At 36.2% G+C, this 14,137-nt stretch overlaps 1 protein-coding gene across 1 annotated transcript; it reads right to left on the reverse strand.

The window, feature by feature from the left end:
- Positions 1-11,387: 11,387 nt before the first annotated feature.
- Positions 11,388-12,731, reverse strand: arl4cb (ADP-ribosylation factor-like 4Cb). Its single transcript, XM_016481043.1, has one exon. It carries the CDS (start codon positions 12,381-12,383, stop codon positions 11,805-11,807), a length of 579 nt encoding a protein of 192 aa, XP_016336529.1. The 5' UTR covers positions 12,384-12,731; the 3' UTR covers positions 11,388-11,804.
- Positions 12,732-14,137: the final 1,406 nt, after the last annotated feature.

Below are 14,137 nucleotides of genomic sequence, written 5' to 3' on the forward strand. Positions count from 1 at the left end.
TCCTGACAGGGAGTGGTTGAAAAAAGAAGAACAAAGAGAAGAACAAAGAACTCTTTGTTGTAATTCCCAAAACCACCCATCATTTAATCTAATGCGGCAAGATACTGTTTCTCCAATGTCTAAGGTGTTTTTTTCAGGGATACTGGTGTAGATTTTAGTTTAGGATGTGTTTCCCGACTTTTTTCAAGCTTAGACATTATTACCAGCGCTCCCTATTAATATAATAAGGACAGAAATATTACATAACTCTTTAAGTCCTTTAGTTGCATTGCTCATGTAAGCTTTCTACTATAATATAGTTGTTCTAAGACTTTATAAGAGGACACAAAGATGAGTTTGAGCTCCTGTGACTGGCAGAATCACCTTCCTCATCACTAGCTTCCACCCCCACCACCTCCCAGCTTTCATCAGGGTGAAGTTGTTCTTCTATTACTGACTAATAATGTCTCAGCCATGAATCAACCTTTGTACAAGGAGTCGCTCTCTCTCGCTCTCTCTCTGTCTAATTTTCGCTCTTCTTGTTTTTGTAGTTGTGCAAAGAAAGGCCACTCTACCTGCTTTAGAAGGAACAATGAATGACTTGGTCCTTTCCTCCATGAGGAATGTTTGCCTGTGAGGGCCAGTAAAGGTAACTTGAATTTAGGGCTTCAGTAGTCAGCAGCTTTAAGTATTTATTTGTATGATGCTGGAGAAATGCCTTTCAGCCCTTTGATTAAATTTAAAAGTTCTGTTTAGCTTGACTCATTAATATGTCCAACCATGTTGTATGCATTCTATGAATGGCAATATTCCTACTTATTTTTCAGTAAATGTTAGCATGTTAATTCATCAATTCATTCACCAAAATATTCATTAACCAATATTGGTTTCATTGGAATTTTTATATATTATCTGTTTAAATACATTCGCTGTTATCCAATTGTATGTTCTGAATCAATTGCATAACGTCTACATTTTTCAAGCACACAGATTAGTCACAGTACTTGGTAAGGAACCCCTGACTCATGCTATTGATTTAGCAATGCTAACAGCCTAGCGCTCTCACTATTTTTCCACAGAATTTGCTAAATAAATGTCAGAGTCATCAAAAAGTGTGGATGAATGGTCAGCATTTGACTAATGACATTTAAGATGCCAAATGAATCACATTCCCACACACAATTCTGTCACAGCTAAAGATAACAAATGATGCTCAGCGCAAAACATGTCTAGTAGGGGAGAATAAATGGTTGGGAAAGCCTTTAAAAATCACAGCCCAGATAGTTTTTAAGCCAAAAAAATAGATTGTTCATTTAATATCAAACCTTCAATTTAAAAAATGTGCTTGCAGATTGAACTGTTTAATTGAAGAGGGAATTAAAAAAAATGTTGTTCCATGTTCATGATCATTACTTGATATTAGAATCTGTAAAGTTGACATAATAGTGCAAATAGTACATATTACAACCTAAATGATATTAAGACCTTTTAAAGGAGTACTGCCCCATAACAGCTTTTCTATCTTTTTTTTCTGAGAGGATATGACTATGTCTTTATTGGTCTGAAACATAATCTTTGATGCAGAATGATTACATTGTTAATCTTTGTACAAAGAAACAACTGCAAACTGTACAGCATGGAGCAGAAGAAACAACTGTTGACCGTGACAAATGAAAACGGGAAAAACCACAAGAGAGTCAATAGATCCTGTGAAGATGTAATCTGTGCTCATGGAAGCAAGATGGCATGACAGATGTTGACCACAGAAGACCTTCCCTGACAGAACAGTCACTAGAAAAATGGCAGAAGACTATATAGCAACTTTTTGTGGTGAAGAGAAGTGGAAAGGAGTGTAAACAGAAGCATGTGTGTCATATATTATACAAAAAAGTTATTAAAATCATATTGAGGAATCAAATAGGAATTTAAAGTTGACATCACAAAGAAGACTTTCAGTCAGCTGAAAGACAAAGGGAATATTCATTCCTAAGTCTGCCCAACCACATGTATTTTTTTTATAATACAGAGTTGTTTTCAGAAAAAGATTACAATGAGATCGATTCTGTTTTCGCAAGATGCTTGTCTTGTCTTTATTTTGTTGAACACTGGACTACGTGTTATCTGTGGCTTTAGAGGAAGTACAGAGTTTCACATTCAAGGCGTTCTTGTGAATAGTTTCCCCCACTGAAACCCATACGATTGTCTCAAGACAGCTGGAGTGTGACCAGATGGACCGGTTGCCATGTCAACCTCTTGATTCCCTCTCACTCTTGTGAAAGTGGGCTGATCATAAACAAAGCTGTATGTCATTACGAGATCCTTCTGCCTCTCTCTTACATTTCGGCTGATGGGAATCAGGTTGGTCAATATGAATGAATGCCACTCATGGATCAATCACCTGCATGGGCCGCCTGTTCGAAAACTGATTTTTGAAAAGTCATTTATATATACATTACCATTTAAAATGTTTGAAATAAATTATTTTTATTTCTGCAAGGATGAATTAAAAAGATTACTGTTTCAAATAAATGCTGTTCTTTTGAACTTTCCGCTTATTAAAGAATCTTGAAGAATATTAAGCAACACATTTTTTTAGTAAAAGAAAAACCATCATATTAGAACGATTTCTGAAGGATCATGTGACACTGAAGACTGGAGTAATGGCTGCTGAAAATTCAGCTTTTCAAAGAAATAACTTACATTTAACATTAAATAGAAAACAATCATGTTACTGTTTTACTGTATTTATTGAATAATGCAGCCTTGGTGAGCATATGAGACTTTCAGTCTTACCAATGCTAAATTTATGAACAGTAGTATGTGGATATTACATACAACATTTCAGCTTAGCTTCCTAGCAAATGATGTGCCAGTTACCAAAAAAACCTTACTTTTTTTGTTGTTGTTTAGATATGGAAATGCAAGGAATAGTAAGCCAGAAGCAGCTTTTAAAGGTGTGAGTGCTGACTTCACACCTTCAGAGACACTGAGAAATGTTCGCACGTCCTGTAGCTGAAATGAGCTGATCATTTATTTTTGGGTGGTTTTTAAAATAAATGGATAACACTTATGTGAAGGATATTCTCCACACATACTTTGTGTTTTAGGGTTCTTAGTCTGAGCGATTTTAAATATTTTATGCCGTGGATGAAGAAATCCCAGATCATCTTTATTACTTACAACATCTCGCCTCCCCTTTAAAACAATCAAAGACTTCTGTATCAAAGTGCCTTGTCTTGCGCACTTGCACTGCTTTTCACTCAATTTGCACCACGCTGTGAGGTCATGTGGAAGAGTTTAGATGGAGATAATGAGGCAGACCAGCGCAGTCATTAATCACACATTTATAACTGAGTTTGTGGAGACGTGACGCTTTATGGCTCCATACCAGTTTAGAACTGGTCACCAGACATCTAGTTTACAGACTCATGGTTAAGATTTATAAGCATAAGTGGATATAAATTAGGCGACTAATAAAAAAAGACAATTTCATTGGGTATGGTATATATTGTGGACCATGGTTGTAAAACAAGTCTGTTAATGCAACAATTAAAAACCTACTAATATTTTATTGACATCTTTTCCCATTTTAAGGGGAAAAAAACATAAATGAACAGGTTTTATCAATCAATTATCAATGAACAGGTTTTGAAATCTTTTGATTCCGAAAAGAGTGACAGATCTATGGGATGCGCATATATGGTGTTTAACCAAGCTCTTCACAGAAGAACACTGTGCTCAGCAGTTCAGCCCACACACTAAGCATAACATGGAGTCAACACTTTTGAAAGAGAACAAGCAATGACTATAATGGTTTTCTTTTTCTCTCCAGTGTTAAATTCTATCTTATCTTTTTCTAATAAATAGTCACTCTCTGATCCCATCTGGTATGGTAAGTTCCAATAATTGTTAGAAATGAAATATGGTGCCTGTACATAAAAGAGGAGAATCCAGAAAATGCTAGTTAATTTTCTTGCATTGGATTAAACTTACTGAACCCCAGTAGTTTTTTTTTTTTTTCAGTTTAGCTTGATTTTGCTTAAAATTTCAGCCTCTGTCACTCCCTTTCTGTCATTTCACCTCAAGTCAATTAAGTTTAATAAAAGTTTAACAAAGTGTAACAAATGTAGGCCTGGCTTCTGTGGAAGCCATATAACATATTGTCTTGTATATATGTCTTGTATTTCTTTCATCTTACTATCGCTCTCTTAGTTTAGCTAGTCAAAAAAAAAGAAAAAAAGAAAGTAAATTAAAAAATCAGTAGCCTGTTGCAGTAATGTAAATTTTTATGTTTCAGCCACAGATGGCAATAGAGAGCCCAAAATGATGTCCTTTACTTTAAAATAAACAACAGTCTTCTGTGAAGTACTGTATGACATTATTGAATTCTGAAAATATAGTTGCAAATAGTGCAGTCATACATGACATTTCTGTTACAAAAATAGACCAAGAAAAATATACTATTTCTTATTCTGTCTTAAAATAAAATTGAATACATTTGAAATGTTTAAAGCACTTATTACGCAATAAATGTAAATGAAAATCCTGTCCGGCTCTTTGATGTTTCTAGTTCGTCTCTGTCTTTCGTTTTTGTATTTCTTCAAAACAGGGGCTTGTTGAGTTTAATGAATGATTATATTTTTCCAAGGTGTCGTGTCATGGCTCTGTCTTTCTCTCATGCATTAGTGTGACTTATGCACTCCAAGCCGGTTTGTTTACTCAACCATGCGCAGACTCGTAGAACTTTAAGCTTTGACCTGTGACACTTTTCACAAACGTCTTCGCCGAGCAAATAGTGCTGCTTGGCCTTCAACCCCCAAGTAAGTGGCATTTTTGTGCAGATCTCTGACCATCCCCCTCCTCAACTCAAATCCAGACTTTATGGTTCCAAGAAGAAGCTGAGAATGGGCACTGAACACTAACATTAGGCATGTGGCTCTGAATGACTGCGGTGAGCTCAGGGCAAGACAAATAGAAAGAGCCCGTGAGAAGAAGTCATGATGATCATTAAATGCATTATGTCACGTAACATGTTATACAATATTAAACAGTTCATAGCCACAGCTATGTACTAGAGAAGAAAGACAGGTTTTCTGTGTTTTTTATATCTGAACGAATCTTGTAGTTTACTGAAAAGTTTCTTTGGGGACCTCAAAATGGTTCTTTTTTCAAAACCCCCCTTTTGGAACCTTTATTGTGTTGTGCAGTTGAACTATTGCAATATACTTTTGGTTGAGAGAATTTTTGGGTACATTAACCACTCGTTGAGACATAACCTCTAAAATAACTTTCTAATGTACTCACATCAAGTCAGATGGTATATGTCAGGTCAAGTCAATTTCCAAATTTCAAACACAAACCTGTGCAGAGTTTGGTTGCAACACGTCAATGGACATGTGTCATCATGGGAACGTTTCCCAATTCTGCAATTTCCTTTGCACTAAAACTGTCTTGAAACAGACAGAATGAATGAATTAGCAGCACTACATGAGATTATGAATGCTTTGTTTCTATATAATATTTAGCACTTTTTTAAACAAGCAATTTAAATATACGCTACTGTTCAAAAGGAAGGATTTCTGAAAGATCATGTGACACTGAAGACTGGAGTAATGGCTGCTGAAAATTCAGCTTTGTCATCACAAGAATAAATTCCATTTGAAATAGAAGAACAGAGAACAATAGAAAGCTATTTTAAATGGAAAATGTAAGTTATTTTAAATGGAAAATGTAAATGGAAGTTTAGTGACACTGTACTAATATTAACAAGGCATTTTATACAAAGCATTCAATCACTAAAATAATAACATTTTTGACTATATACCAGGGTTATCATCTAATAACAAACAGGACCAGCACAACCTCTAGACTTGATTGGTTTGGTGCTTGTTCATTGTGTAATCAGTTTATATTAATGAATGAAAGAAAGAGGTAAAAGGAAGTTCTTGTTAAAGAATGAAAAAAAAAAAACAATTCAGGAATGTTTAAGGGCAAATATACTGCCTAGAGTTTGACTGCTATTTTAGTGTCAGATAGGAAATATCCAGCAAATTTGGAAATTTTTGCAAATGTTTGATTCAGGAGAACAGGGGCACATGAGGAACAAGAATAGAAGAGAGTCAGATAGAGTGGGTGGGACAGAGAAAGAGAGAGAGGGAACAATAGAGAGCAGGGCAACAGAAAGTCACTCCATTTCCATCTGAAAGGAGTTCCCCAGCTTGGGCTGCTGAGAATTGAAGGCGAAAATCATTTTCACTTCAGTGGCCTTCTCACATTCTCAAGGAAAGTGGAGGTGGCATCGAAATGTCTACTTATGAAGAAAAATAGCAGTAAAAAACAAGACACAAAGTCTTATCTATCAGTGATCAGTTCATGAGATAAGATTTAAGATGATGCTCGGCAATATCATCTGCTAAAACTAATATATAGCTTCTCTTGAATGAATTTGTTTAATACGTGAAGTTCAATCGACAGAATTTGTGGCAAAATGTTGATTATCACACAAAATAATTTTGACTAGCAAAATCACCGTTACAGTGATGTAATTGTGAAGCTTAATTTTATAAAAGTACTTACATTAAACCTTCTGTTAAAACTATTGTTTGAGCAGTAAAGGTGGGCTCGTGATTTTTTTTTAGGTGATTTTAAGCTTTTAGGCACTACACCATGGTGCCGAAATAGTAAAACCGGATAAAACTGCATACAGAAAAGGTTAGTAAGTGTGTTTTTTTCCTGCTTAAATCCTTTTAACATGCATATTGTTTATATCTTCTGGCTAAAAGAGAGTATTTTAATGTTTACAGATTGGCCCCATTCACATCAACTGAGTACTTCACACTAACCCAGATTTTTTTTTATCTTTTAAAGAAAATAAGACATATCAAAAATATTTATGCAGTAATTAATATTATGCCAAAAGTGATGAGGATTTAGCTTAGGGCTCAAATATCCCTTTTTTCCACAAGGGTTTTATATTCCATGTTAACATATAAATTTAGCTTAATCTTCTAGTTCTATAGTGTCCTAAAGTTATAGCTCATCTCACTAAGCACAAACAATTAAATTATTGTATAATGACCTAGAAACATAAACCATTAGAAGAGGTGGGTGTGGGATGTGACCCAGATTTCTCCCCAGAACAAAAAGTCTGTTGGGTGTAGCTGCAGTTTCACACTTATCAAACATCCATTTGTGCTTTATGTTACGGCGGTACAAAGTCAAGACATGAGAGAAGGAAGCTTTTCAAAAGCCTTTTATGCCTGAAGCATGTACGTAAGCTAATATTTCATATCCAGCTTTCTGAATAAAGAATAAAGTCATGTATCATGGATGGTTTCTTCATTGCTCTGTTTTCCAGCGGGCCGTGTGGATCTCCAGCGGTTCAGTACTGCTCATGGGTTGCAGTGGTCTGCTGATGTCAAACGCCTGTTTGTTTATTCTGAGTCTGACAGCTGTCCTTTGTCATTAGATTAAAGACCTAATTAATTTGTCTCTGCATGACTGCTGGTGCAATGTGATTTATGTGATTGTTTACACACTTTGTTTCTCATAGATTAATTATGCTGTATTTTGTGGTGTGGCGGAGGAGTGTTCCAGAAGCCTCAGTGAGCAAGAGAGCAACATGTTAATCAAGCGAAGGCCCTGAATGAACTCCTATGCTTGACAATGCTGCATTTCATAGACTGGAAATACAGTAAACTCAGTCATAGTTAAATCTTATTACAATTTATGATATTGAAAGATTAAATTATTTTAAAGATTTTCAAATGTAAATGTATTGCTGTGATGTGATGGCAAATTTGAATTTTCAGCAGCCATTCAGTGTCACATGATCCTTCAGTAATCATTTTAATATGCTGATTGCTGCTCAAGAAACCTTCTTATTATTATCAATGTTGAAACCAGCTGTTCTGCTGAATATTTTTGTGGAACCCATAATATATATATATTTTTTCAGGTTTCTTGAATCGATAAATAGTTTAAATGAATTATTTGAAATGAATAATTTGAAACAGAGATCCTTGGAACATTGTACATGTCTTTGTCCCCTTTGATCAATTAAACACATCCTTGCTAAGTGAAATATTAATTAAAAAAAAAAAAGTTACCCAAACGTTTGAAAGGTATAATAGCATAAATGTTAGATGACATATGTGATCTAAAGGCATTGTAAAAGCATCATTTTTAGGAGTAAGTGCAGAGTTTACTCGGTTTTTCACTTCATATTATCTGATAAATGCCTCTCTTATGCTATTGGATGATAAATATGCACTGTACAACATCAACACAGAATCAGACACAACCGCCCCAAGCAAAGTCTGCATGTGCAGCCAAACATGCTGGGAAAAGAGGGTGACCTGACCCTAAATCCAGTGGAAGACTCCATCCACAGAGCTTGAGAAGGTAATGGACAAAAGAAGTGGTTTGAAATCTGTTGTTTTAGGATTGTTAATGCTTGTTCAGACTTTTTGATACTGTTCTGCAGCTCTACTGACACTGTAGTGAAATTCAATTAAAAAGCTAAATGCCAATAATGCTTCTTGATACTTGAATTGTGGTGAAACAGGCCTGATGGGCATGGCTCGGGTTGTGGCTCTCATTCTGTACTTCTCTCTCCCGTGAGAGGGAGGACACAGGCATTGATTTGCAACCATTTACTGCGGGTTTCTTCTTTCTGTTGTGCTATTCCCTCAAGGAACCTGGAGATATCCACCCACAAACCCCTGCCCTCGGCACAGACACTCACCCATTATGTGTCTCTGTTCCCATCCCCCTCTCCAGGGAAATGTAAACAGCTTTCCCCTCCTCCGTAGATTTCTCACTCACATCTCACACTTTTCTTTCTTACACATATAGGTCCAGAGGTTTGCATTTGATTGACAGGAGGGTCACACTTGCTTCTCACACTGAGTTAAGATGGGCTGCTTAATATGCATTTTTATACACATACTAACCTATATATATATGTATAAAGTCAACCTTCAAAACAATAAGATTCAACAGAAGCTGCAGCTGAGAAAACAGACCATCAGCATGTTCCACAGGTGTCACAAATGTTCCTAAATAATCTCTAGGTTTCTTCTGATTTGGACACATTTTGGCATTAATATTATTATTATTATTTTTGCTTTAAATCATAGGTCTTTTTCACCAGAGTTTTAGTATATGCAGAATAGCAATGTGAGTGTGTGACCGCTTGTAGGACTGCAATGTGGAAACATTAAAATGCTTTGTTGCAATATTTTTAGCTTTTCCTTCTGACTCAACAGTCGCTTAATTTTGTCACCATTTCTATCTTTGTTATAGGAAAGTCCTCAGTTGAATCATGTGTGACCAAGAAAGAATCTGTTAAAAATACATATTGGCTGAAACAGTTTCCAACAGAACTGTGCGAAAGAAAAGCTTTTGCTGACCTCAAAAGTTCTAAACTGTTTCTATCTTTATGAAGGTGTTTAATCCTAATTGACTTGAGTGTAAACCTTGCATTTAAAATAGGCCTATTATACATCTTTGAGTAAATATTCCTCATGCGCATCATGGATTCTGTTAAATATGTCAATTACTGGATACTCTTAATTCACTTTGAACATAAAACACAGTACTGAACTTTAACTGAGAGTTATAGGAATGAAGATATTAGGAATGTTAGGTTAGTCTTTATTAGACAAGACGAATGTAAAGATTGCCTTGATGACCTCATTATAGCATCATCTTCAGCTGTCCATTTGGAGGTACTCAGGGAATTGCCTTCTGTCTCCACAAAAGCCCCATGTGAAACCTGATCTTCATCAAAGTTTCATGTAGCCTACAGTGAGGCTCTTATCATCTCGCCTATCAAATCAAGACAATACATTTTTGAGTAAATATTCCTCATGCGCATCATGGATTCTGTTAAATATGTCAATTACGTTAGGTTAGGTTAGTCTTTATTAGACAAGACGAATGTAAAGATTGCCTTGATGACCTCATTATAGCATCATCTTCAGCTGTCCATTTGGAGGTACTCAGGGAATTGCCTTCTGTCTCCACAAAAGCCCCATGTGAAACCTGATCTTCATCAAAGTTTCATGTAGCCTACAGTGAGGCTCTTATCATCTCGCCTATCAAATCAAGACAAATGACTCTAACTACCCCCTCTAATTAGGAATAAATTATCTTAACATATTTTTTTTCACAGTCTGTAACCACAAAAAGGCATCATTAAACGTCTATGTTTATTTATTGTAACTTTGGTTTGATGTGTGGGTTTGATGAATAAAGACCAAATTCAAAAAACAAACACATAATATTATATAATTATTTCCTGGAGATTTAAAATGTAGTCAAATTCCAAATTTCAGGTAAGACTACAACCTATCGCTATAATTGTGGCTGTACATGACCAGCCAGGTTTTTTTAAATGGGGTTTTTTGTATAGACTGACCATCTCTTTCCTCTTGGGATGAAACCCTAGAGTTATATGGGATAGAAAGACACCATTGTCAGCATGTCTGGAAAGGGGGCTTATTCTCGTAAGCTAATATAACAGAGGGCATGGCTATCCAAACACACACTGTTTGTACAAAAATTAGTAAATTATATATGTATATTTTTGGAGAAGAAAAAAAACTAATAATTTAGGTAAAATTGCAGGATAGTTTGTTCAATTAAAGTGTGCTGAAGGTAAAACACCCAAGCTAGTTAAACTGAAAAGTGATCAGTCTGTTAAAGCTCCTTTTAATATTTACAGAAAGCTTTGTAGATTCAAAACTATCTCCCCTTTTAACAGAGCCCAAATAATTAGTTCATACATGTGAAATTTCCAATTAACCTATAACACATAAGTACAGAAGACAATGTTGTCTATTTCTTCTGAAACATAAAAAATCTGAGATGAGAGATGTATCCATAGAGATTTATCCTGCTGTACTCACCTCAAAAAACTTTTACCCTCATATCACCCTGATAAAGAACATGAGATAAGGCGTTTGCTTTAACACACATTTTAATTGAAAAATACTTCAGGATTCATCTCAACTTTGTAATACACTGACAGTCTAATATCTGATCTACAGTGTTGTACACTACTATCTTGGTAAGAAAAAAAGTGCTTAGAGGTGGACCGTGTCACAGGCAGTGCCTTATAGTCCATCACTTGTGTTCTTCAGAGTTCCTGTAAATCTAGACGTCTTCATGAGGTCTCATACTCACTTAGGCCCACTGAAGTTACAGTAATTTTGTCAATTACAAGGTCCTCAAACCCGTTTTATTCTGGGATTTTGAAGATACAGTTCTTGATAATGTTCTTAGAAGTTTACTCTATATTCCATAAGAGTCAAAATAAGATATCAAGCATTCCATGAAATGTCACAGCGTTTTTCAGTGCTTCAGTAGAGAACTCCTTCAAACGGATGACCCACTTAGGCCCACTGAAGTTACAGTAATTTTGTCCTCAAACCCGTTTCATTCTGGGATTTTGAAGATACAGTTCTTGATAATGTTCTTAGAAGTTTACTCTATATTCCATAAGAGTCAAAATAAGATATCAAGCATTCCATGAAATGTCACAGCGTTTTTCAGTGCTTCAGTAGAGAACTCCTTCAAACGGATGACCAGGCTATGCAAATTAATGGCAGCTTAATCGGGACCAGCCCTTTTATATTAAACAAATTATTTCAAAATTTTTTATTGTTATTTTGGTTCACCTGCGTCATCACGATCACATGCAACATAAATCCAACTCGACAACAAACAACCATTCCGATGAATGTCAACAGTGCAACGTTGAAATGGCAAACCCAATGACTCGGGCAATGGAAAAAGGCAGGTGCAGGCTTTGTAGAGAGTTATCGCTTTTTCTTCTGTTTGAGGCTTTTTCGTCGTTTGACTATCATTTCGTACAGTTTGTCCATGCCTTCGTGAAGCCCCTCGCCTATGATGGCACAGGCCGGTTGGATGTGGTACGTAGTGGCAGGCGTGAGCTCCTGGAGCGCCAGCTGCTTCTCTATATCCGCAACAGACAGAGATTTTGGCAGGTCCTGTTTATTAGCTATGACCAACAGCGGCGTTCCTTGGTTTTCAGCGAATTTGGTGACTTTATGCAGCTCCGTCTTGGCCTCCTCCAGTCGATCCACGTCTACAGAGTCCACCACATAAATAATGCCATCCGTGCATCTACTGTAAGATTTCCACAAGGGCCGGAGTTTCTCCTGCCCACCAACGTCCCAAAAATGACAGCTTATTCCTTTGGCCGTGCCGTTACTCAGCTTGATTTTTTCCGTGTTGAATCCTATTGTAGGCACAGTGTTGACAAACTCGTTGAATTTCAGTCTGTAAAGGACCGTGGTTTTCCCTGCGGAGTCCAAGCCAAGCATCACTATATGGAGAGACTGAAACGCAGATATGTTGGAGAAACTGTTCCCCATTTTGATCTCCTTGTTAGCAGGGGTAAAACCAATGCAGTCCCCTCGGCACCAGAGATTCGACCAGATTCAGACTGGATGTGATGAAGCGATCATTGCAGTGCGCGTGAGATCAGCTTGTGATCGGTGAGCGGAGAATCTCCGCAGTAACAGCTCACATCAACATTACCACCGCAAACTGATGAAAATTCCTCCTGACGGCGCTCGTCTACATTAGCGATGAATGAATGTGATCAGAAATCTATTCTAGGCATAAGATGAACTCGTCCACTTGGTGATGGACACAAGCGAATGTATGGTAATGAATGGAAGCCAGCAGTGGCCCTGCAGCAGCTGCTCCTCACATTGGAGAAACTCCGCCCGCATTTCATGTGAAAACAGAAAAAAAAAAACAAAAAAAAACTCTTATGGCAAGCTAACAGTTCCTTAAACTAGCTCGTTTCTAAATCCAGAAGAACTGTGGCAATTTCTCCAAGATGCTTCAAGAAACCTACCTGCAAAGCTACCTGAAAAACTAGGTAGCGAGCAAGTGCACCTAGGGCAAAAACTGCTTTAAACACAAGCGATGGTTCCACCAAATGTTGATTTTAATTTAGTTAATAAAAGTTAATTGATAAAGAAAATCTATTTATGACATTGCTTTTGACAGCATCCTCATTTTACAGTATTTTTTAACAGTACTGTAGCTTTGCAGGTAGGTTTCTTGAAGCATCTTGCAGAAATTGCCACAGTTTCCTACTGACACACTACAGCAAAAGATGGAAATAACTGACTTAAAAAAAATTTTTTAGCTGGTGAAAATACTAGTGTTCTAATAATTTTACCCACCACTGTATATATAATATTTTTTAAATGAAAATGTTAATGACAGTATGTTTATTAAACAAAATAATTTATTTTATTTATCAAAATAACCAGAAAATAGTACAAACAAGTATTAACTTACAAGTTATGCAAAACACTTTACTTTAGCTAAAGTATTTTTTTAATCAATACTGCCTTTAGCCCAATGCTGGTTAGCCTTTTACCCTGAGTGTGGGGCAAAAAAGCCCTCCCTGGGCTTTTTTGAAAATCCATTTATAAGAGTTTTAAAACAAAACAGACAACTTTTATGGTTTATTTTCCCACAAAAATTTGTTGTTTCATCAATGTTCAATAAAACATATATATTTTCTGCAATCATACACTATGGGAGTAGTGAAAAGCACATTTTCCTTAAAGCAGACACATTGTACCCTTGCTGGCCAGTGTGGTAGTTGGTACTTTTGAAATAATTATAGTGGGCTATACCTACTAGTGATATTAAAATGATCCTGAAGTAAAAAAAATAAGTTCTAGTAACTTAGCCCTAGTAATAAAGTTATAGTAAAATAGATAGTAGTTAGTTTAAAGGATTATATGGCGTTCCACATAACTCCCCTCAGCAGTCTGTGCTCAGGTTAGTGTTCTAGATGGGAGGCATTCGAACAGAAAGGGTGCGTCAACGAGATTGTACCGATTTGACCTGTAATACGTAAGAAAAAAATGTTAATTTTAGACACGCAATTTCACACCTCACTGAAATCATTTAAATAGGTTGCTAATATTTCCACACCTCACCAGAAATCCTTAAAAAAAAGCCTACTAACTCAAACCTTCTAACTTTTTCCGGAAAAGGCAGTTATTTGGTAAATCGTCTGGCTAAAATCTTTTCTCAAACGTTATTTCTCATATAAATTTAGTCGTCCCTGACTTACAATGTGGCTATTTTTTATATA

The sequence above is a fragment of the Sinocyclocheilus anshuiensis genome, unplaced genomic scaffold (assembly GCF_001515605.1).
Source record: "Sinocyclocheilus anshuiensis isolate Anshui unplaced genomic scaffold, SAMN03320099.WGS_v1.1 scaffold277, whole genome shotgun sequence".
Classification (NCBI taxonomy): Eukaryota; Metazoa; Chordata; class Actinopteri; order Cypriniformes; family Cyprinidae; genus Sinocyclocheilus; species Sinocyclocheilus anshuiensis.